The 25,341-nt window shown below is 42.4% G+C and overlaps 1 protein-coding gene and 1 long non-coding RNA gene across 3 annotated transcripts in view; one reads left to right on the top strand and one right to left on the bottom strand.

The window, feature by feature from the left end:
- Positions 1–24,586, top strand: part of LOC141763981 (uncharacterized) — a 185,929-nt gene extending 161,343 nt beyond the window's left edge. Inside the window, exons 5-6 of one of the 2 annotated variants that reach the window (XR_012593211.1) lie at positions 7,941–8,104; positions 24,474–24,586. This is a non-coding gene — a long non-coding RNA (uncharacterized LOC141763981). The remainder of the gene's footprint in view (positions 1–7,940; positions 8,105–24,473) is intronic. The other variant, XR_012593212.1, reaches the window with a different exon arrangement.
- adra2c (adrenoceptor alpha 2C) lies at positions 4,853–7,857 on the bottom strand. The gene is made up of 2 exons (XM_074628853.1): positions 5,907–7,857; positions 4,853–5,140 (listed from the first exon to the last, which is right to left on the bottom strand). The coding sequence occupies exons 1-2, from the start codon at positions 7,234–7,236 to the stop codon at positions 5,034–5,036; spliced, it is 1,437 nt and encodes a 478-aa protein (XP_074484954.1). The 5' UTR covers positions 7,237–7,857; the 3' UTR covers positions 4,853–5,033.
- Positions 24,587–25,341: the final 755 nt, after the last annotated feature.

Consider the following 25,341-nt stretch of genomic DNA (forward strand, 5'->3'; position numbering starts at 1 on the left):
TTTCCATCAGTGCGTTTTGCTTCGGATCTGCAGCACGGGAGCGAACCACCAGCAGCGTGAGGACGCGACCCGCTGACACAGCAAGCCATAAACACTCTGACAAGGGAGGGGCGACAATGACAGAATCCATTCTGCTTCGTCATGGAGGCGACTCCAGTCAGCTTTCAGGGGATAAATAAATAAGCATGATGCAGGCAGACAGAGGACCGGTGTGTTATATACCCCACTGGGTTAATGGAAATTATCCGGGCTTCCTGCTAAACCTTCACCTGAATGTGACCTCTGATTGTATCGAAGGGTCTCCAGTGAATAGTTTCCCAGAACACATAAATGCACATTTACACACAGAACATGTCAGTAAAAGCTGAGGCAGCTGACCCCTCTTTATGGATCGACCAGAGCTCTTGCTTGTTCATTAAGCCGCCTGACTGAACACAAAAACAATTTCCATTTCAGAAGGATGGAAGGATTTTCTGTATTGTATCAGTTAGGGGTGGGGGGAAAAAATCGATTCACCTATGTATCGTGATTTTTTTTTTTTTTTACAATTTTGAAGTTGATTTTTTTAATATCAAAATCAATATATTTGCTTAATTTTGAGTCTATACAGGGGTAGAAGGAAGTTACCGCTTTTATTGTTGTAGTCTGAGTAACGCAACGTCATATCCGTATCCGTCAACCAAAACATACCGCAGCCGGCCGCAGCGAGCCGAAACGAAAAAGTAGAAAACAGCGGAGGGTCGGCGTGGATACAACCTGCACCGTCACATTTTAAATCAAAACTGGTAAACACTACAAATACAGTAAAGTATGGAAACACTTTGGGTTTCACACATTGCCAGGAAAAGCAGAGCTAGACATCACGGCTAAAGCTGCATGCTAACTCTGTCATGGACAGGTAATGTTATCGTATTGCAGTAACCTGCGGTAAAGCCAGCCGTCACTCTCATTTCCGCGGTCAAATCGGCCGACACTACAACTGTAGAGCACCCATATACTGACATTTATGTTAAATGCATTCAAACGGCCCCGATGGAGCTGACCATGGATGTATAAAGAGAACGGAGCTGACGGGAGAGCTAGAGACGGACTTGGCAAGGTTAGCAGAAGTATACACGTGTGACTACATCCAGTTTTCAAAATAAGGTGTTCACAAAGGGAACTGTATATACTAAATACGTACATACATCGAAATAAGATTGATTAGATTATATTCACCAGAAGTATAGTCCCTTATAAATTAAAAATAAAACACCACTAATTTGTGAGGGAAATGTCTTTATTTTTGGGTTGCTGAAAAAAAAAAAAAAAACGAATGCCTGACAATGACTGATATATTTGACTTCAGGACATCTCTAAGTCCCTAGAAGTGGATGATGTATGATGTTCTCCAAGAATTCCTATTGATGCTTGTTAGAGGGACTCAGGTGCAGAAGTTGCACGATAAACAAAAATGAAACTGGGGCTCTTGATTAAATTTGATGCAACCACGCAGTTTGTCCCTAACCACCCATCAGGCTTTGTGAAAACACTCCTGGGTACTACACAGTGTACAAATGTAGTGAAACAGTTACATCTCTGGAGGATGTATAAATGATGCACAAGCAGAAAAGATATTGTTTACACCTACGATTGGCTGCAGGGCATCAGACAGTGGGAGAGCCAGAGCTGTCTCTTCTACCGCAGCGTCTCTCTTTGGTAATCCAAATCAAAGTCTGGGCAGACAATACAAGATTTTTGATTAATCATTTTTTTCTGTGTGATGTGAAAGAAATGTGCAGGGAGTGCTAAAATCCCACAGAAGCCTCATAAGTCTTTGTTTTGATTGTGATTCCGACTTTGATCGCATTAGTGTGTACACTGCAAAGTCTCATTTTGTCAGCCCGTCTAGGAAGCAGCTCAGCAATGCTATCCGAGCATTTTCAGTTTTGAGCCTCTTTTACAAAAGATTCTCACAAGTTCAAAACTGTGTGTGTGTGTACAGTCAAATCCAAGCTCTTGCAGACGTAATGTTTTGTAAAGTGTTTAAGCCCTGCACACTGTCAGCACAGAGTGTATAGACCTTCATTAGTCATCATATTCACAACATGAGACAACAGTTTTATACTAGATGTTAAAAGAACATCCCTAAAATAAAATGAACAACATATCTCAAGATCCATAGAGTACAATAAAAGAACCTTCTCAAATAAATGACAACCTGGGCTATAAATATGTGTTATACCGCTGTCAGGTGTAATGACCTACATAAGTATTCAGCTTACCCTCACCCATCACTGCCTGCTATATGAATCCAAAGTATCCAGGGTCATATTTCATCACCTAATGCTTTTGAGCTTTTACTGGTGCTGGGTTGTCTCCAACATCACTTTTTCATTTCAAAATCCGCTCCATTCTGTGTCACTGTATCCAAGACATGGCCATGCCAGTATTTCCTCACCAAAATGTTGCATATTTAGCCTCCTTCCCGACAAGCTAGTATGACACGGTTGGGACCAAGGGATTCCTTTGTTTTTTTAGTTTCATATGATGTCACTATCTTCATTATAGCTTTAAAACTGAGCCCGCTACAACCTCTGAAAGACAGAATAGCGGCCATCAGATTTTGAAGAGGTTAATCTAACCATTTGGCAGTACCACACCAGCCCACCAGTGGGCCCCGGCCCAGTGTTTGTGAGTAGCTGTCCTATTGTATTCTAGGATCTTGAAATGTATTCATTGTAATAATAAGAGCTCATGCACCCCTTCATTAATACCACCTGTCATTTTCCAAACGTTTCATTTGAATGGACTTTAAAATGCATTTTTTTTAACACTATTAATTACATAAAACTAGATGTTGTTTTTTTTATGTGTCCGCGTCAGCAACAGCTGTGGCCGGAAGCATTATGTTTTCGCGTTTTCTGTCCGACCACCCGCCAATTCTCGTGAATGCCATATCTCAATCAAAAGAATTTCTCCAAATTTGGCACAAACGTCCACCTGGACTCAAGGATGAACTGATGAGATTTTGGTGGTCAGAGGTCAAAGGTCAAGGTCACTGTGACCTCACGTCCACTTTATTCTCGTGATGCCATATCTCAGGAACACCATGAGGCCATAAGTCAAGAATTCATATGCTAATTATGACAATTTCACACAAATGTCTAACAAAGTAAAATGATGAAGTGATGACATTTTGGTCACAATATTATGTTATAATACTTTATCAATCCTCAAAAACACTGTATTGATTTTTAATTAATAGTTTATGTACAAAGATGAACTCAGTCAATACATTATTTCATTTGCAAAGAGATGAGCCCTCTCAGTGTATGCGCCCTCTCAAAGTACTGCTACGAAGTTGGATTTTATAGGGACTGTGATAAGTGCAAATACAGATCCCACTGTTCTGACTGCATAAAAAAGTAAACTTCTTTTTACTCAGATTTGATGTATATGGCAATGTGTTCTTTATACTATGATAGTATTCCTAAAATTAGATTAAAAAATATGGAATATAACGCCTGTCTTACAGTATTGCAATATACTAAATCGTAACCCCTGTATCATGATACGTATCGTATTCTTGCCAATACAAGGCACAGTAATCCTGAAGTTCATTTTTTGGAAGTAAGTTCTAAAGTTACAGTCTAAAGTAAAGTTTGCATTCAAGTAAGTACAACTTGGAATGGAAGAAATTGGACGTTTCAACCATCTTAGCTGTCAACTGACTCAGGTCCTATGCAGTCGGACTTTCATAGCTGAAACTTTACTTGTGACAAATATACTTGTTTTTGAAAATGTTGTTTTAATAGCTTAGCTACTCCACAATGTCTCCATGTACTACTGTACCACCTGCAACTGCAAAAGTACCCCATGGGGTACGAGTACCTCTGGTTGGCAAACACTGGCGTAATTGTCTCCTGTGCTTGCGATACGACTGCTGTTTTGATCGGTTCTTGCAGGCTTTGGCGCCACTTGAATTTGAAGCCTGACAAACATCCGAATGTTGCAGCTTTGATAAACTCAGCGGTGACATTGTATGTGAATTCAACACCATTTCAGTTTCCCACTCACCTGTCTATCAGGGGTGTGTGAGGCAACATTTACAATCTGATTTAATAATTTTGACTTCCTGCACTGAACGTATTTTAAAGTGTGAATGTTGTTGAATGGATAACTCTTCACTGATGCTCTCGAACATCTTAACGTGTCATAAATAAACAGTGGCACAACATTAAAACATAAATACAAATATGAACAGCGATGAAGAATGCAGTCGTGCAATCTGGCGATTTTCAAATGACAGTTGAAGTAATCTCTTTATTTGTTCTTTCGAATGTGCTCAAAGCAGAGAAGTAAACACTTGCTCTTTTAGAAAAGGACAGAGGTTGGTGTACATGAAAATCTTTCAGAGCCTTGTTCATTATACAAACAATACATTTTTAGCATATTGATACATGTGTGATTATGAGGCACCACACAATAATACTTTCTTCAATTATTTACAAGAGAACACAAAAAAATAAAGCATTAGCCCTTCCGGCTATGAATGTTTGAAAGATTCAATACTGACTGGATAGGTCATTTGTGTGTATAATAACGTGTGTGTGTTCTTATACTGTGTGTGTGTGTGTGTGTGTGAGAGCAGCAGACATTAGAGCAGAGTGATAAGGTGTTTGGTTTTTACTGCGGCTAAGTGCTTTTTGTGGCTGTAAGGGAGAGAAAAGTGACAGAAAATAGGATTGCGGAGAATAGAAAGACACTTGACCAGAAAGAATCAGGCCATTTGTGAAAGTAAACACACGCACACACACACACACATAGACACACACGCCGACAATCACTAACTGGCAGTTGGGATAGGATGCAATAAATTCTCCAGCTCACTTTATCACCGCAGAGTTTCACTGTTATACATTTAGCCCCTCTCGTTCTCTTCCACACACACACACACACACACACACACACACACACACACACACACACACACACACACACACACACACACACACACACAGAGTGACAGCTTCAGTGGGTGCCCATGTGCCTCAGCAGTACCTCTGTATTCCATCTATTTTCTCAGAGGGGAGCGGACAAAACACATGCCTGGCTGAGTGAGGAAATTGCCCGTGATGCCACTCTACTGTACATTCCACTGTATCCAAACACAGTCCCAGCCACATGTACAAGTTCACACAAAACAAGAGTTTCCGCTGCATCTCCCATTTCACACACTTTTGAGCCCCACACAGAACACTGAAGCAGAAATATGACTTTTTAAGGATGATTTCTTTAGTTTTGCTACTGAAACAGTAAGCAAGGAGCCCCTTCGTCCCATTGGTCCTCATGTTGAGAGGGTGACGTAATAGAATAGTGTAGAAAAAAACAGAGTAAGAGAAAAGATAGACACCGCTATCTAACATCACAAGCAACGGTTGTGTGGAGATTGTCAAGGCCTTCGCATTATATTCGGTGAATGAGGTCACATTTTAAATCAATTGTCTCTGTAAACCCTTTCGCCCTCCTGTGCAGTTCATCCAAGTGCAGCCGCTGTGGCGTGCATGCATCACAGTAACTGTTACGAGTCAGTTTATTGTATTTCAACGAAGGGAGAAGAAGTCAATGAGGAAGGGGGGAAATGAGCCGAAGCCCACATCGGAGTCCAAAAGCAGCCTGGATGGCGTTGGATGAAAGCCTCCGCTGTGAATAAGACCTTGCATTTTAAACCCCTTTTCTGCACCTTAGTTCAATCGTCCCTTCGTTTCTAGCGCAATCCCTGAAAGTAAAGGTGTGAAAGCCCCCCCCCCACCGCCGCCCCAGGCCAGTACTTCATCCTACAGCTGTTTGAATTTGTCTATAGGGCAAAAAGGTCTAATACAACCCCATCCATGCAGATCAGAAAGAGCGTTTCCATGACTTACAGAGGATCTTCTGGAAGGCTCTGCGGAAGTCCTGGTTGAAGATGGTGTAGATGACCGGGTTTAGCGAGCTGTTACAGTAGCCAATCCAGAAAAAGAACTTGAACAGCGTCTCGGGGATCTCGCACGGGTCCCGGCAGATTCCATACAGGCTGTAGGAGAAGAAGAACGGGAACCAGCACAAGACGAAAACACCCATGACGACGGCGAGGACGAAGGTGAAGCGCTTCTCCCGGGCGGCGGAGATTTTCTTCCGGTTGACGGTGCTCCGGCGTTTGCGGCGCGACGAGAACAGCTCCATGGACTTGGAACTGGCACGCGACTTCCTGCTGGAGTATTTGGAGGCGGTGCTGCTTTTCCGGCTGGACTTCCTGTCTTTTTTGTCGTCCCGGTGGTGTTTCGAGCAAATGGAACCTTTCTTCGGTTTCTCGTCGGACGAGCTGCTGTCGTCGTAGTCGTCGTCGTGGTCCGTCGGCGGATGCTTTGGCTCGTTCGGCAGAGGGGATCGAGTCGCCTGCTCTTGGCAGTGTCCGTTCCCACGTTCCTGGTCTTTCATGCTTCCGTCCCTGTCGGACTTCTGTGACCCGCCTCTGCCTGGTTCGGCTTGGTCCATCCCATTCTCCAGCGGCGAGTCCACATCCCTCTTCTTCTCCGACATTGATCTGGTCCTGGTCTTTGCCACTTGGTAGATGCGAATATAGACCAGGATCATGATGACACAGGGGGCAAAGAAGGAGCCAATACTGGAGTAGAGGATGTACCAGGTCTCGTCATTCAGGATACACTGGGGACTGGCCTCATTGTTGCTCCTGTCCATCGATATCAGCGGCGGGAAGGAGATGACGGCCGAGATCAACCACACCACCACGATCATCCCTTTAACTCTTTTCGGCGTTCTCTTTAAGTTATACTCTACCGCCTGTGTCACCGACCAGTACCGGTCCAAACTAATAGCGCACAGGTGAACGATAGAGGAGGTGCAGAACAAAACGTCCAGAGCCAGGTAGATGTCACACCAGATTTTGCCGAAAAACCAGTAGCCCATGAGTTCATTTGCCAGAGAAAAGGGCATGACCAGGGTGGCCACCAGTATGTCCGCACTGGCCAGGGAGACGAGGAAAAGGTTCTGGGGTGGTTTCAGAGCTCTGCTCGTTAAAACAGCGATAACAACCAAGACGTTCCCGACTATTGTAAACAAGATGAGAAAGCTGACAAGTCCGGCCAGACTCCAGATAGCAAGCTGGCTGTACTGGCTCTGGGAGGTGGAATTAGAGGAGATATTTTCTGCCTCTACACCATCATCCTCCAGGCTGGAGATATTCAAGAAATCCATTTTGAGTCTTCTTTTTTTTAATCAATATGTGACTTTTAAACAATTAAAATGTGCGTAAATAATCTGCGTAAATCTCCCATTAGGACCTCAGCGCGTATTTCACTACGGAAATCTACTGCAAATGGCATTTTTTCTCCTCTCATCACCTGCGATCTTCCACCTCCTGCATGCCTCCTTTTGGACAGAAAAAAAGAGAGAGAGAGGAATAAAAAAAAAAGAGAGATAGAGTACTCAATGTGCAAAGTCTTTTAAGTCCTTATTCCAAAAAGGCGCAGCAGAATGTCCATAGTTAGAGAGTCTACGGGCTCTCTCCTCAACGCGTCCTCTCCCATCCCGACTGCGCCGCATCTCTCCACCTCCGCGTCCCCGCTGGGTCCTCAGAGAGGGTTGTAACAACCACGTGTCTTTTTTTTTTTTTTTTTTTTTACATTGGAAAAAACTAGCAGGGACCCGCTCCGACGCGGAGAGGAGAGGAGAGGAGAGGAGAGGAGATGGAAACAGTGAAATAAGCAAGCAAAAATATACTGTTTTTATAGTTGGTAATTATTTGGGAATATTTAATAAAATCAGTGCTGCCGGAGGAGCGCTTGTATCTGCGTTGTCAGATTTGTGGCTGACAAGTCACACATCGGACAGCTGATCAGTGTCTCTCTCTCTCTCTCTCTCTCTATTTCTCTCTCTCTGCTCTGATATGACTTTTGAAGGTCTGTTATGAAGAGCGCGCTCACGTCCATGTTAATAGATAAAGTGAGCAGGAGGAGCTCCTATAGGGAGGTCACCTACTGACAGACTGACTGACAGCGGAGGAGTCCCGCACCGAGGAGAGCGCGCTCCGCTCTGCTCCGTCCTTCAGCGCGCAACACTGGAGGTCAGTATTGTAACAGCCAGCCCTGGAGGGACAACACACACACACACACACACACACACACACACACACACACGCACACGCACACGCACACGCACACACACACACACACACACACACACATCGTAAATATGAACACCATTGGACATGCAATACTATAGGCCTGTCTACACAGCCATCATCAGGTGAATAGCCATTCTGTAGCCTATTGATTAACAGGGTGAGCATAGAAAGAGTCCATGTGACCTTGCAGTGGAACCGTGTGTCTTTTCCCTGCCCTCTCTCTCTCCTCCTGCCTTTATCAGACTGTGTGTTTGTGTTTTGCTAATTGTGCTGATAAGGAGATTACAGGATTACATGGTACAGTTGTCATGTTCTGTTTGGAGCTGAGAAGCATTCAGCTTTTGGGGCGCTGAATCATCTGTATGGAAAGCAGTGTGAATGCATGCAGCATAGAGTGGAGGGGGCATGATATATCACGGGCTCTCAAACCTTTTTGGGCCCCTATTAATAATATATATATTATAAAATCGTGACACCAATTAGGCATATGCTTCCTACCATTTGTAGCCTACTCTTAGATGCCATGGGAACTATTGGTAATCTGTACCTGATCTTAAAGGTCCCATATTGTAAAAAGTGCGATTTTCATGTCTTTTATATTATAAAGCAGGTTTAAGTGCTGTTTAAATACTGTTAAACTATCAAAACGCTCAATATACGGAGAAATACATGCAGCCCGTATTCAGAAATTGTGCGTTTGAAACAAGCCGTCAGGATTTCTGTCCTTTTGTGATGTCACAAATATACAATATATAGATAATCACACGGTTTTAAACGTAAACATTCTATATGTGTCCCAGTTTATTTCCTCTTGCAGTGTATGTGAATGTCATCAGCTGACGGGAAGTAAACATGGACCCAAACTGTTGCCTAGCAATGCAATTCCATTGCAATTCTGCTGAAAAGCACTAAAACGGAGCGTTTCAGACCAAGGGTAAATACAGGTATATTCAGGCAGAGAGTGTGAGGAAAATAAAGTTTTTTTTTTACTATTACAGCATGTAAACATGTTCTAGTAGAAACACAAAATACAAGTATGAACCTGAAAATGAGCATAATATGGGACTTTAATAGCTGTCATAAAATGAACAGTAGCAAGACTGGCATAGTCCTGATGAATCCAGATATTTATATTTACCAGGCTAAAGCAGATTTTCAGTAAGTGCTTCAACTTCAAAATAATTAACTTATTACTGTGTGTCACAATCATATCAGAGTTTTTTATTGGCACAAAGCTAAGGTGGATGGGAGTAAGGGACACAATATGCTGGTTTTATTGGCGCAAATGGTTCCCATCTGTAGATATGCACTTTTTATTATTTCACGGACCCCCTTGAGAGAGTGCCACAGACCCCACTTTGAAAATCACTGTGAAATATGATTATTAAGTTCATCCCCTGGGTGGGCTTTATCAGGCCATAAAGGGCTGAATCATCCGTGACTGTGACTTCCAGGTTACCACATGGATGTGTAAAGGGAACTGAATAAAGAGTCGGAGGAGGGCTCTCGTTCATTCCTATATGAGAGTTGCTCAGTGGCGCATGATGCAAAAATGGATCGACTGCCAAGTGATAAAGTACCCGAATCTTCCGGTGATCTTCAGCATCCATTGGGCCCATTGAGCAGGCACAGTAGCGTTTCCTTTAACCCCGCCTCCCAGACCGTGGTCCAGCCTCGGTCTGGGTCTCATTCACATAAATGGAGGATGGGAAATGACTTTGGATTCTGCTATTAGTATATTTTACAACTTTTAGGAGCTAATGATTTAAATAAGGGCTTATTCAAGTGTTCGTACTATGAAGTTGTTTTTCCTCAAAAAAATGTCTGCTGATTTACAGACCTTTCTTTCCCAATATAAGTCTATGGGAAAAAGTCTTTTATCACGTGACGGCCACAGAACTTGTAATTCCACCGTTTGGCCACTAGGAAAATTTGCTTCAAAGCCCGGTGCTCTTCCTGGGGTCTTGGGTCATCTTGTCTGGATCATAGACTGTATGAAGCCAAATCATCTTGATCGCCCCCTGGTGGCTGGCTGCAGTATAGGTCATAAACCCCCTCCCATGTTAGCGGATGGGACATCGGCCAAACTAAAAAGTAAAAGAACACGTCAAATTTTTCCCAAAGATGGTTTCTGTCATTTTAGATAGTTCTTATCACGCTGATGTGTTCATTCTTTCTGATAAGTTTGGTTTTAATTAGTTATTTGATGCTATAAAAAGGGGTGAGACATCATGATTGGCAGCCATGATTAACAGCTGCTCTGAGTGAAGTAGTCGCGGAGATTGACAGCTGTGAGTCTCTCTCACTAACAAGCTGCGGCCGTTCTCGGCTCGCGTTTGGTTTGGGCGGATGACATCGATACCAGATACCAGACTCTGGCTCCAAATGACGCCAAAACCACAAGATGGCAGCTCCATCTGGTAAATGTTGGCTTCACTTCTGTACAGTAGCAGGAAGTGGAGACGCGTCGTGCATCTTTATTATACAGTCTGTGGTCTGGATTCATGTGTTTTCATTTCCCATGAGGACAAATAAGTGTATGCACACTAGCCACACAACGTTTTTGGTCTCACTTTTCTTTTCTCTCATCAACCCCCTCTGATCTGGGTGGTGGTGGTGGTGGTGGTGCTGCCTGGAGAAAGCAGCCTGTCTCCCCTTTGGCATACAGCCTGGTATTAAGTTCCCGGACCGGTGCGTTTATTGACCAGTCTCCCAGCTAAGTACCTGTCATTAATCACAGAGCGGCTCAGCCATACTGAATTAAAGAGCAGCCGCAAGAAATGCTCTAGTCTAAATTGATCCTCATCAAGGCTTTGAGGTGGAATGAGGAGGGCTCAGGGGGTCGCGGTCCATGGGAGACCCAGTCAGGGTGGCGGACAGTCTCTAACTTGTCCCCCCACCGGTCCCCTAAACACCCTGCTCCTCCTCATGCTGCCTGTTTAAATTGGACTAAGGCTAGAGTGATGCTGTAGGTCAGCGTGGATGCACTCTAAGCTGATTTTGAGCAGACAGACGAGCCTTATTATGGTCATTAAGTCATGTCCCGGGGCAACAGCTCTGTCCATATAATTGGGGCACCAGTGAGCGATCTCAGCTATTACCGAGCCCTTTTCTTGTTCCCAACATTGTGCTCTGCACGGAGGCAATAAGTTCCTGCTACAGAGCTAGCCAGAAGCCAGCTTTTGGGTGGCAAGAGCATCGTTTTTGATTACTCTTTAAATCAAGGCTTTGTACTTTGTACTTTTTTTTTGTTTTTTTTGGTCTTTTAAAACTAGTGACATACTTAATCATCCTCCTTTTTGTGCTGTTTCATTCTTTGTTCTTCTGGCTCAGTTACTGCAGTTAGTAAGTGTGGCCGTTGTTTGCTCCTTGTTACAGAACGGTTGTTGGGTTGCAGTCATCTGCACTTCTATTTAAACGCTCCACTGCAGAATTCGTGGAACTGAAAATGGAGTCCCAGAGCTTTCTATTAAAGGGGAACTACACCAATTTTTTAAATTCATACATGTTATTCCTATGGTCTAAAACAGTCCAAAAAATATTAGTTAACATGAACAACTCTCTCCCAAATCCCAAAACTGGAGTGCTAAAACTCAAATTTGTGATGTCATAGGGTATAAAGTGTTGATCTGCTCCATAGACAATAAATTGGGGGAAGATGTTATAGATGACACTGAGAGCACCCATAGGGGAATGTTCTGAGTATATGGGATCATTTCCTGTTTCACAACTGACAACACTACAATAGAATAAAGCTAATTTGGGTATAAAAAAGACAACAAACATTCTGTGTGACCACAATATCAGTCTCCCATTCATTGTCTATGAAACAGCTCCAGACTTAAAGCAGCAGTAGTCAGAATATTTTTGGCATCACTGGACAAAAATCCATAATAATCTTTCAGCATATTGTAATTCAAGTGTTCTGAGAGAAAAATAGACTTCTGTACCTCCTCATGGCTCTATTTTCAGGCTTTAAAAATCTATCCCGTGACGGGAGACTTTGGCCAATCACAGGTCATTTCAGAGAGAGAGAGTTCCTATTGGCTGTTCATTCAAAGGAGGCAGCTGTCAATCACTTTCGAACTCTGATTAAACATCAAACTAGGCAGCGCTGATAAATATTATATCAAATCAATATTCTGTTGCTGTAATGCCTATTTCTCACTTCAGATGTGTTCAGAAACATCTTGTAGTGTACTGTTTAGCTGTAAAATGAGACAGTTTGCTCCAGCTGGTGGGCGGTGCTTGGTATTTCCTCAACTTATCAACATGGATGCCGGGTCACAAACTTTCTCATTTTACAGCTAAACAGTACACTACAAGATGTTTCTGAACACATTTTATGCGAGAAATAGGCATTACAGTAACAGAATATTGATTCATGTTTGAATAGCGCTGCCTAGTTTGACCGTTTGATCGGAGTTTGCGAGTGACTGACAGCTGCTCAGAGACGGCGATCGGTTGTTTTCCTCCGGTCTGTGAAATCTTGCTGATGCTATTAGAAGCACCGGAGGACACCGGAGGCACATGATGTTTTTCAGATTACCTGTCTCATGCGATACTGTCATGATATAGTGACCGTTTTATAGTAATAACTTTTTTTTAATCATGTTTGCTCCAATCTGCGTACTACAGCTTTAACACCCTATGACATCACAAGTTTGAGACTTACTTCTGTGGTTTCTGGCTTTGAGAAAGAGTTGCTCTTGTATACAAATATTGATTGATCTTTCCTAGGCCATGGAAACAACATATTGGTGTTCCCCTTTAAATGGGGGAAGAGAGAAGCAATCTGAGCCTAATGAGATTAACCTAATAGAGATTCTAAAATGTAATAACACCTGATGTGTTCTCACAACATGACCGGCCTTTTGTGACCCTTTGAAATCCAATACAGTGATCACTCTGGTTATTACGCTTCATCACGCAATCAGCTCCTCACAATAGCTGCTAGATGACATTATGCCACGGGCATCTACCTCCTGCTTATGAACTCACATCATATACATAGTGTGCATGAATGAGCACAGACCACTAAATCCGCCACATGCTAACAAAGCCTATTCCCCAAAGAAATTACCAGTAACGACAGCCACTTCTAATTTCCCCTCCCTAATGTGCAGTGGTTTCCATATACTGTAGCCCCCCTATAAGGAGGTATGGTACCTGCTGTTGACAGTGACAAATGGCATTGTTACCTGGGCAGACAACTATAGAGCCAGGAACAAATAGTTCAGGGGAGCAACATCGAGCTCAGGGGAGTTTCTCTCTGCTCGCATCACCTCACAGAACAAGACCTTCTTATCTAGCGCCTTTCTGTGACAAATTACCTTGTAGGGAAAACAGTAACATAAGACGGAGGATTCTTTTTTTTTTTTGGGACTGCTTTGAAAAGCAGGATATTTTCCTTTTTATTGTAATCTTAATCCTAAATCTGTCACAATGAAAAATAAAGTTGATGCCGTCTATTTCTTAGCTCACCGTATCTCTTTTTCTAAAATAATCCCGTATCTCCCTAACTGATCCAAACCATTCTATCATATGTGTGTGGGACTGTCATAATTTCCAGAGGCCAGAGTGATTAACAAAGCCAGAAGGAGCTATATCTTAAATCAGAGCTATATCTTTCAGTGTTGTCTTTCTCAATCGTGTGCTGCCTCCAGAGACTTGCCAGCACTTCCACAGTGAGTGACCTTGCCATAGTTGTCCCTGTGAAGCAGGCAGCCGGATGTCAAGCGGGATGCATTTTAAACAAAAGAGATAAGAGATTTCTTGGCTTTTCAGGTTTAACTTTGGAAAGACAGAAATGCGGTTTGCATTTTAATTGTACCAACTGCCCTCTATGTGAACTTACAAATTATCCTTAATGGATCTGCACAGACTTGGATGACGGCTTAATTGTTTAGGGTACCAACCATGTGAATGCTGAAAGTTTCTCGATGATTTATTATCTTCTGGTCGTGAAAATCCGCTTTTGAGAATACAGTTTTGAACACTTTTAACTTTTAATCCCCTGAGACCCGCGATCTCGACTGACTTTACTGTATTTCAGAGGCTGTAGCAGATTCAGTTTTAGAGCTAGAGTGGTACATATAGGTACATATACATTGGTGACAACCATGTCATGCTAGCTTGTCGGAAAGGAGGCTAAATCACAAAAGGCAACGCGTGGAAAAACTGGGGTCACTTGACCCATTAATTAATTAATTAATTGTTTAATTAATTAATTCATGTTTATTTCTGATATATGATTAGGACAACTTGACACACAGAGCTGTATATCAAATTAACCTTCAGTTTTCCAGATTTCAGACCCCCCCCCCAAAACAAAAGACAAAAACGGATATATTGTGGGTCTCAGAGGGTTAATGGAGAAAAAACAATCAATACACCAATAATAATTTGATCTTTTACTGACATTATTCTGTTATACAACAACCAAGAACCCAAATAGTTATTTTCCTTACAAAGATATTTGTTTATTTCTATCTTTTTTTTCACATTTAATCCACATTTTTTGTTGTTGCTCTACCAACAATAGTAAATACAGAACTCATTTTGCACTCTCGAATTCCAAATTAATCTGCACAAGGCTGCTGAAAGTGAAAAGACTTTCCAAGAATCTCTTTATTGATAGTCTGGTATGCAATTTTGAAAAATGCGACTGCTATTCAGCACGAAAATAATCACACGGTTAATGGAGAATAAAAGACAAGTGAAGCTGTTGTAGACCCGAGGCTGTATTAAGTATAAAGGATCTATTCCTTTTGGCATTTCATTGCTCTAATCACTTCAGATGAATACAAAAAATACTGTAAGTATCAGTGACTCCATCATCCATCCATTCATTATCTGTAACCACTTATCCTATTCAGGGTTGCGGGGGGGCTGGAGCCGATCCTAGCTGACATTGGGCGAAGGCGGGGTACACCGTGAACAGGTCGACTCCATCATTAATTAACATGTGATTAATTAAAAAATGTGCTTGTAAACACAAATCAGTTTTTCCAAAAATGATGCCCCAGAATGGCCACTATGAAACCTTTTCAGCCTCGTTTCCATATCTGCCCGAGCACAACACATCGTTACAGTGCAGAGACACAAGTTTTAAGATTATGCAACTGTCCCCTGAAAGGTTGACTGTCAGATTACAAGTGACGCCATGCTTGAGATGAGTGGCTGTGCACTGTCTGATCTGGCAAAGTCATTACTGTCCATCTGAGTGACAGTTGGGCCAAACTGGCAGATCTGCAGGCAACTCGAGCGTTAGGCGCAGCGGGAATGTGTCACAAACGTGACACCCCCGGACAATGACCGACGCCAATCGACTAGGTGTTGCATCATGATCTGCACACCAGATTGACTTGCGGTTGGTGGAAAATGACCATCTGTGAAGTGTCACTCGGAGAGGTCACAGACTGCCCGAGAGAGGACGGACAAATTGGTATAGGACTCAAATGACAGGAGAGACGATGGATTGGCTATGAGAAGTCATCGTTAGTTCTGGTTTGCCGATGGAATCAACACCTAAAAAGAGTTAAGTGCATCGCCTAATACTATACTGAAATAAATCTGGAGATGTTGGACTCATAGTACATTATCCTATGAGTCAATGCCTCTCAACTTCAGGCTACCTAGAAGAAAAACAGCGTAATGTGGACATAAATATAAATCCAAGTCAAGACATTCAGCTGTAAATCACCTGCAGGCGCCTGCCCATAACCCGCACAGAGCTCGGCAGAGCCAAACTTGTCAGCTGGTAAAGTAAACCACCCTAATGGGAGTTCTATTAGATCCAATCTAACATGGAACCACACTGTAATGCACCATCTGCAGATAAACCCACCTAAGCCTTTAGCATTACAGCACCTCCTCCATCTACACCCTGGTCGATAGATAATTTCACAGCCTTCAGTAAACCACGAGGCGTTTTTTCGAGTGCTATGGGTTTCTCCAAGATGCCTGACACTCTAGCATAATCCCACTACTGATGCCTCTGCTGCCTGTATAGCTGAAACCTCTAACAGCCCGGTGAGGAAAGGGCAAAGTTTGGGAAACCGAGTTGTGAAGAGAGAGAGAGTAGAAAGGGAAAAGCAAACAGGGAGCAAGAGAGGGGAAAATAATGGAGAAAGAATGAAACCAGCTGAAGAGGAAGATGAGAAGCAGAGGAGTGAAGATAGGCTGTGTTGCCTAGATCCCACCATCAGATCGTAAAGGGTGGTAGAAACCTTTCCTCGTTAGTTAATTAGCAGTAGGGTTGAAAAGTATTATTCACGCTTTGGGAATTGAGTGGAAAATGGTATTCCACTTCTCATCTTACCTTTGTTCATGTTCTCAAAGGACCTTTGTATCTGGGGGTTTCCTTTCTTTGTTCCATAGATTCGGTCAAATACACACGCCTGCACGTGCACATGTACTATAAGTGTATTGCCAATTAACGGCTACATGAGGACCCCAGTTATTTCTCTGTGTTGAAGAGGCTTTTAATTTGTGATAAGCTAGGACCAGATGGTCCAATGTTACCTAATGGGGTGATTGTGACAATGTTAACATAAAAGTGGACCTATATTGTAGGTGATTCAATTGGGCAGTCATAAGGACGCTCATTAATCTGAAGTCCACTCAGTGGTTTTATTGAGTATTCCAGATTGTGCTGAACATCAGGCGGTCATCACAGTGTTGTTACATTTTTAGTATCGTAGTAGAGAATAGATTTTTGTGCTGACTGCATCAAACCACTCATGTAGCTTTTACTGGTCACTGAAACAACATACTGTATTTGACAATAGCTTTATGGGTAACACTTGATAATAACCCCCATTTATAAATGGTAAATTGATAGTTAATTAAACTTAGTTAATAGTTATTTTACTCTTAACTGATACTGTTAATTGATAATGTTCACTAATTATTAATAATGCTATAATTTATTATTTTAACAGTTTATCGTAACATTTTATACTCTATACATAAGTATTTGTTTATGATTGAGATATTATTTGTAAACCTTAAAGAAATTGTTTGTAAAACATCTATAAACATTGCATAGATAAACATTTGTAACACTTTGTTAATGGTTAATAATTGGTTTGTAAACCGTCTATAAACATTATTTGGATGGCTTTTATAAAGTTGCAACTCATGATTATAAAATCTTGTTAAATGGTTAATAAATACTTTGTTAAGCATCTATAAACAATATTTAGATGGATAGTTAATACTTAAAGGTTTACAAATGATTTGGTAATCACTAACATGTTATAATCGCGTTAACATTGACAGCCCAAATTTATATACATAATAAATGGAAGATAGGTACCCATAGGTTTTAACATAGGCTGTAAGAAAAAATGGAGGCCTATACCAAGAACATAAAAAATATATATATTAAAGGAGACATTTGAAGTCTATATATCCTCCTTGAGACCGGGATACTTTAACGCATCCAGTTGATGGATCCAAAAAGCTTCCCTCTGGTAAAGTTTACTTTCCCCCATGACGAAAGGTTTAATGTGTTCAATGCCCTCTGTGCACAATAAGGAATCATTAGCATTGTGACACACTTAAGCGTCTAGCCATGGGGTAATCACGATTTAATTGTAATGGCATATTTATGCTCGGTGAGGCGATCCCTCAGGCGTCTTTTAGTACGGCCTATGTAGAAAAAGCCTTCCTCACGCGGACAAGACAGGCAGTATGTGACAAAAGTAATGTTGCAGTTGATGAAATCACGTTGTTTCTAAGTTCTGTCTGTGTTAACATCAGCAAATATTTAGTTTGCACATTATCTCAGTGAGGGCATTGCATACATTTAAAGGTTTGGTCAGCCGAGAACCTTTTTTATCTGCTGGAAGATATGAATGCATGAGCCTGTGAATAAGCGTGAGGCGCTTCTCAAAGAATCAATAGGGGATTCAGGGAAAACTTGACTCAACAAGGTGTTACTCTCAATAATGGCCCAGTTATTTTTAACAATTCGTTGGATTTGTTCAGCATGTATAGATTACTATATGTGGTGACAGAGATTGATGTGCGGACTTATGTCTGATGGAAGAAGAAGAGCATCACGCTCAAGTGACTGTGCACTGTCAAAAGCCAGCTTAATCACCCTGGTTTTGAAAGCTTAGCAGCTCAAAACTGTATTAAACGAGTATAATATCAAGTACGTCTGGCTCGCCGTCGGTTGCACTCAACAGAAACTGCTATTCTCAGAGTCTCAAATGACAATGAGTGTTCTGTTTTGGTACTGCTGGATCTAAGTGCAGCTTCTGACACTGTGGACCGCAGTATCCTAGTTGACAGACTTAAGGCTGGCCCGCACTAAGAGATTTTTTAAAATCTTAACAGATTTTAAAAATGTGAAAGACCCCACACGACATGTTATGTTGAATTTAACCGTTTTGTTCCTTTAGTGTGTGGTGAGCAATGATTTGGCTAAAACAGCACATCGCACACTAACAGATTCCATTCATGAACAACAAGAGTCACGACTCTCAAAACTGTAAACCTCTCAAAATCCAAGCCCTCCAAAAAGTTGCATGTGACACTGATCTGGATTTCTCATCCCATCAAATTTAAAATTCAATTCAAAGTTATAGCTTGTCCCGAAACAGGAAAGACATTCTTGAATTCATCCATCACTCAGGCTACAGCTGAAGTAAAGAGTGATGGAGCATTAACAGAGATTGCTAATACGTCCTCTGGCAGACTTGGTCAACTTCGACGTGCAAAACAAATGATGAAGCATTATTATTCCAGTGATGTGGCCCCACCCTGTTTTTACACTATTAGACTACAAGCTGCATCATTGCTTTCATGGACTTACAATTCATTAGCACTCTGCTCATTAATTCTTCATTACTTACATCAGACACAATATATCACACCCTTTTTTTTCGTGTGCAGAGCCAATGTTACTGAAGTTTTGTCTTACAGTCTCTTCCTCCTTGGACTAAAAAGTTGTGGCTATCAATGAATGAAGAAGGCAGGGAAAGGGAATGAAGCTGTTGTCCTGATTGAACTTTCACTAAAGCCTCGTTTCCACCCAAAAGTTCCTGGTAATTATTGTCCCAGGAAATTACTTTTCAAGGAACTAAAAGGTTCCTTTAGCCCACTGTTGTCTGCATTTCCACCGCGGTCTAAAGACCTGTGAAGATTAGGCAAATTAGTCTGCTGACGTATGAAAAAGCAACATGACATGAGACGAGGGCTGCTGGTGGTCACAGCGGTAAACACACTCTGCAATCTGCAGTTTAGTGTGTCCGCATGTTGCATCTAAAAAAAAGTAAATGAATGTTAGGTTTGTCTCTCTGCGACAACATTTACTGTTGCATAGTATTCACTGATGCACGTTGGATGTAATGAATGAAACACAGCAGAGGAAAATGAAACTAAGAGCGTCTGTCTCCACAGTAAATCATCTGTTCAGTGTTTGAGGGTTATCTATTTGTGCTTTAGAACGTTAACGTCGTGAAACAATCAGAAAATAGCTTTTCTTTCTGTCATTCACAGCACCATCGCCCTGCCTCACTCTTCTAATATTATGCTCGCCCTCTCAGCTCGCTTGTGCGATCTTTCTCTCTTTTTCTCTCTATCTTTTTTTTTAATGAGTCGGGAGGCCAACAGCAGAGCCTAACTTTACTTTCGTGTTCTCCCCTCGTCCTAAAATGGTCCTAAATTGATACTAGAGTACTTCCTTGTTTATGAATGAAATGGTACACGAGTTGAAGCCGTTGTAGCAGTGGTTCTGTGTATGTTTCACAAATCAGCGACGGTTATCCCTGAAAACTCCATCCCGAAAGTTCCGGTACTCTCAGAACGTACTACCCCCTGACCAGGGCCTTTTTGGGGGGTAAAAAGGCCCTGGAAAATGTCCCAGGAACTTAATTTAGACTCATTGCAGTCAAAACGCAATGAGTTCCTGAAAAGGAGGAACAGGACAGGACAGTCAAAACGGGGCTTAAACTCCTTTCCTGTCAGTTTATCTTTCACTGTGATACAGTAAATATGTTTACGTTTGATGAGGCCTGGAGGAATGATTCTGACGGACTGTGTTTTGTTGCTGTTTCCCTCGTATCTTACAAACTGGGCATTGCATGATGAAACCATTTTGTCCTGTCCTGTCCGTCTCTCTCCTGGCCTGCATCTGTAGCACTTTTCTTTCTCCCCACTTTGTCTACTTTGCAGCTTTAACATCTTCCAAGCTGTGAAAGTAAGGGATAAGTTGTGTTTCGGTGTGTGTACATGCGAGTGTGTATGTGTGTGTTTGTGCTTTGCTGGATATGCATGTCTGTGCTCTGTTCTCTCCGCTAACCGTGCCTTTTATCCCAGTCTCACAGCACAACATGCTTTATTCAATAGAAAATCAAAGCAGTTGAATCTTCTTTAAGTTTGGGGAATACTCCCTATCTGCAGACTGTCTGCTTCTAAGCCCTTTTAAGTCTGCGCCGTGGACAGGCGGTGACAGTGCCAGCTGATTTGAATACAGTCTTTGCCTTTGTGGTGTCAGTGTGGTTTTTCAGCCGGAGCGGTGACATCCCAGCCTCTCTGCCCGATCATGCCTACTGCCCTGCAACGTTAATAATGGGCGGTGGTGTGTGTGCGTGTGTATATGCGTGCGTGAAAATTTTGCACCGTGCAGTTAAATGATACCACAGAATGAGAGAGGCAAGTGTTAAACAGCTTGTGTCAAAGCAAATTCCTGTTTGAGGGGCTTTCTTCTTCTATCACCCTCAACAGTATGTTTTCACATGTTTGGACTTAATTATGAGTGTGTGTGTGTGTGTGTGTGTTTATGGGTGCTAAGTTTGACCTGACTGGATTCAATAATGCTGAGCTCAGTGTGATGGCAGGAGAATTGGGAGGTTTAGACAAACTAAATTGGACTGATTGGACTCAATTTGACTGAGTTTACTGAGACAGGACCACATTAGAATTGGATATATTAAAAGGGAAATTCAGTTTTTTGTAACAACCTGGATTTCATTTTGATAATCTGGGCCATCATTCCGGTTACGAAGAAGCATTAAGACCCAGACGCACCAAGCCGACATCAAAGAACGAACAGCGATGAAGGCCGTCTGTTGCGTCGCCACACGTCGCCTTTGTCTTGGCCGACAAGTTGCATTTGAACACATTGCAGTCAGACTTCAGCCGACGGCCAGTTAGCACGTACGTTCTGCGCCTGCGTGAGAGGAAATAACTCTCCCCACCAGCAGGTTGCGGTAGTCTGTATTCGTCATTCACAACAGAAAACCGGAAGATCGAGGACTGCGGATATACAAGCCGTTGTTAAGATGCATACATGAAATAAAGCGACACCATGACCATTTTCACACCACTGTCACTCACAACTTAACTTCTTTCCAGATGGCCATGTCATTATTTCATATTCTATTATTCTATTATTATGTCATATTTTCACAACATATCCGTGTATTGGAATGATCAGATGAGATGAAGATGAAAAATGAGAAGAGCCTTCTGTGTGTGCCGTCTTGAAATTGACTCGTTTGCTTGCTTTCCTCACTTCCGTTTCTCTTCTTGTGCACTGATTCGTTTAAGCTGAACAGCCAATCAGAATGATTTCTTTAAGCAAAGGGCTCCACTGCCTATTCAACATGATGAATTGGCCCAAAACAACTCAGATACGGACAGACTAGAGCCGACGGTGCGGGACACACCGCTAGAACTAGGTCGACAAACGCACACCGACGGCCCCAAATTGTCCAATGGCCGACCGTCGGCTTGGTGTGTCAGAGCCTTTACAGTATAAGTACTTGTGGGGACAATGGCATTTCATATCATGAGGTGTTTACTCTCCCTCTCTTTGGTCCCCATCCTGCCCCTCTTACCATTCTTCTTTCTCTTTCCCTCTCTGCAGTGTTTTTCATTCATCAATGTCCCAAACAGGAGATGTAATTTTTTTTCCTCTCTGCCCTGATTTGTTATCACGTTGACTCATTTCAACAATGCACCAGCTAACATTTGTAACTGTGAGTAGTGACTAACTGGAGATTTCATTGTAGCGTTTTGAATGGCAGTGATTTCTGTGTGAACACGAGGGCAATATGTGTGATTTACAATTCCAATCTCAGTGATAAATGTTCTGGTGTTTTGGTTCTTGTTTTCAAAATTGATTCAATAACCAGCTTGCGGAGGTCTGGGAAAGCAATGTTGCACTCCTGTTGATATGTGTGATGATGTTTTACTCTTCAATCTTTATGGATCAGAAGCTTCATAATATCAGAGAGAAACAAGGGGGTATCTTCTGGCCTAATGGTCTTCCTCTGGAGTTATAGGTCATAGGTCAAACATCTGCTGCTCAATTAGAGAACTTTGATAACTTTCTCCTAAAGGGAACGTTCACCTCATGCAGGCTATAACTTGCAGTCTTACTCTCATGGTCACTCACTTTTGGGAATACATCACCATGGTAACTGATACAAGATTACAGGAAAAATACCCTAAAACACTGTTAAAGGAGCAGTGTCAGCAGCGTAACATAATTGTGATTGACCCCAGTGCAAATTTTTTTCTTGAGCCCCAAACACAAGCGCACGCTTGTGCGTACACACGCACATACACACACAACCATTCCAGACAATTGTAAAGCAGACAACTGCTATGCCACCATGGAGAGGCTCACCATGCAACTCCCATACAGCAAACCAGCCTTAGATCAGCACCACGGACAGCAGCCGGAGCGCCAAATTTATCAACGCTAATTTAACAGCCTGCCCTGGACTCTTGTTATCACAGACACAGATTTCAGTAGGTGCACATTTTCCAGCATATGAAATGTAACAATTACAGTGCTATAGATTTAAATCCCTGATCCCACTCCATAACAACAAAAAGAAATCAGTACTCACCCATTAGAAGTTTATCCTACAGGTCTTGTGCTCCGCAAAGTCATTAACAACACTGCTTAAGAACCATGTCCTTTTTATTGGAATGTCCTGGCCGGGAGCGACGCAGCGCGACGTGGCATGCCGTATTGAGCTGAACTTTTCTCAGACCTCCAGCTGTTTGTAGTTATTCCTGTCACTCGCCTTGAAATTGCCTCAATAGACCAGGAGCGGCTGATTGGTGAAGTTGAAATGAGGAGTTATCTATACGATACCTCCTCATTTCACTACACAAACCTAAATAAGGTGGCAGCTGGATAGAGGGAGATCGCCAGAGAGCTGAAAGTTTCCTACTGCTGTTGACTATATTGGATGTTATTTCCAGTAACTATCACAATATTAAACATGTGTTTTCTGTTCTCTGTTACATCTCCAGTCTGATCTCTAGTGCACAGTGATAGGTAGCCTACGTGGTTTATGTACATGATGTAACAGAAGTGCATATAATGGATTCAGTGTGGACACGGTGTAGGAAGGTGATTTTTGGGCCCCTGACAGCTTCTGGGCCCCGGTGAACTGCGCCGGTTGCATCGTTGATATTTACTAAGCAGTGTGTAGGATTTAGTGTCATCTATCCCTCCACTCACTCTTCCCTTTCCAAGCATGTCAGAGAACAACTGTGGCCTTCAGGTAACGCGAAAAACGTGAAAGGCTCTCTCTAGAGCCAGTGTTTGGTTTGTCCGTTCTGTGCTACTGTAGAAACATGGCGGAGCAACATGGCAGACTCCGTTAAGAGGACCCGCTACCTATGTCGATATGAAGAGCTCATTCTAAAGTAACGAAAACACAACAATTCTTAGTTTCAGGTGATTATACTCTAATGAAAACATCAGCGGTCTCCCTGATGAAAGCCTTGTGTTTGTTGGACCCATCCACCTCTCCTTCCGCCTGCCCGGTTTGTGTCTTTTTGCTCTTTAAACTGCGTCACCACACTCCCTGCACACTTTTCTATGAGCGTTTACTGTTGCCGTGGATGGGTTTATATTGTAGCTAATGGAACGCCCGGTGCGTTTCACACCGGCACTAAATAGTGCCTTGTGCAGCGGTAACACACGCCAACAGCCATGACAAAGCCTTGGTATTTAACGCTCTGAGAATGAGAACGGGCTGGTGCATCTGTCATCTTGTGTTCAGGTTTTTCTGCCCCCTCATGGCCAAGAAAGGTTTTACGTATCTTTAATGTAAAGACCGTATAGGCTCAAATGATAAAAACGTTTGGTCCAACAACAAATTGTGTACTCTCTGGCTTCCTGAAATGGGAATCTAACTTGTTGTTAGTAACTAAAACATTTGGATTTACCTTCCATTCCCATTGTGTTGCTTTGTGATGTATTTGACCTACTTTTGTTATGGATGGTGGCACTCAACATGCTCTCATTTTGCATTCACTTCACCAGGTTCACATCTTTGACCCCTGGTCCGACAAACACAATGAAAAGCAGCATCCAAGATTCAGAGGCCACACATGGACCAGACCCAGCTGGGCTGCACAGCTTCATGATAAAGAAAGGTAAACATTCCTTTTAACTAAAACATTCCTCTCAAAGGGCTTGATGTAAGAATCAGATATTGCTTGTTGACAGTGACACCTGTGGCCGTTCAGTCAACAACGATCGGCGTCCTGTTGCTCGTGCTTGTGCTCGCAACGCGTGGACGCAAGCGACCATTGGTCAAAACAGTGAGGCAACACACACGAGACTGAACATGATTGACAGCTAACACACAATATTACTATGTATTTCACATGCTTGGCAGTAATCGTAGCTTACCAAACAAAGGTCCATCCATGAATCGAAGGCCCGGCCGATGCTGATCCTCGTTTTCCAACCGACGTCAGTCACATTTCTGTTTTGCAAGACGCACTTCACTAGATGTAACTTTGTTTTTTTTTGTGCTTCCATGGAATTTGTGTGCAGAGTCTGAGTTGTGGTGGGGGCTGATTGTTTGTTAGCATTAACGGTTAGTTGCACACTGCTAGCCCCGTAGCGGAGCTGATCGAAGAGCGTAAAGGCACTCGCGAGTGTGCATGACGTCACATCTGTTGGATTTTCCCAGAAAACCCATTCTGCATTTTTCACATTAAAAGCAGTCTACAGGCTGATAGAGGAAACCCAGAAAGTCGCGGAAGGTCTAATTTTTTAGGTTAGGTTACGACCTGTTCACACATTGGCAATAAAAAATAATAAAAAAAATGTTTATATGTGTAAAAACTTACAGTACATACAGGCCCTTTAAAGGGAAAGTGGAAATGCTATGAAGCCTCTT

This window comes from Sebastes fasciatus, chromosome 3 (genome assembly GCF_043250625.1).
Source record: "Sebastes fasciatus isolate fSebFas1 chromosome 3, fSebFas1.pri, whole genome shotgun sequence".
Taxonomy (NCBI): Eukaryota; Metazoa; Chordata; class Actinopteri; order Perciformes; family Sebastidae; genus Sebastes; species Sebastes fasciatus.

Bases quoted from the DNA above. Each gene is read 5' to 3' on its own strand.
- adra2c (XM_074628853.1), bottom strand. From the start codon at position 7,236: ATGGATTTCTTGAATATCTCCAGCCTGGAGGATGATGGTGTAGAGGCA. The intron at 5,141-5,906 runs GTAAGTCATGGA...GTTTGGATACAG, and splicing joins AGCCTTCCAGAAGATCCTCT to TGGAATGTACAGTAGAGTGG.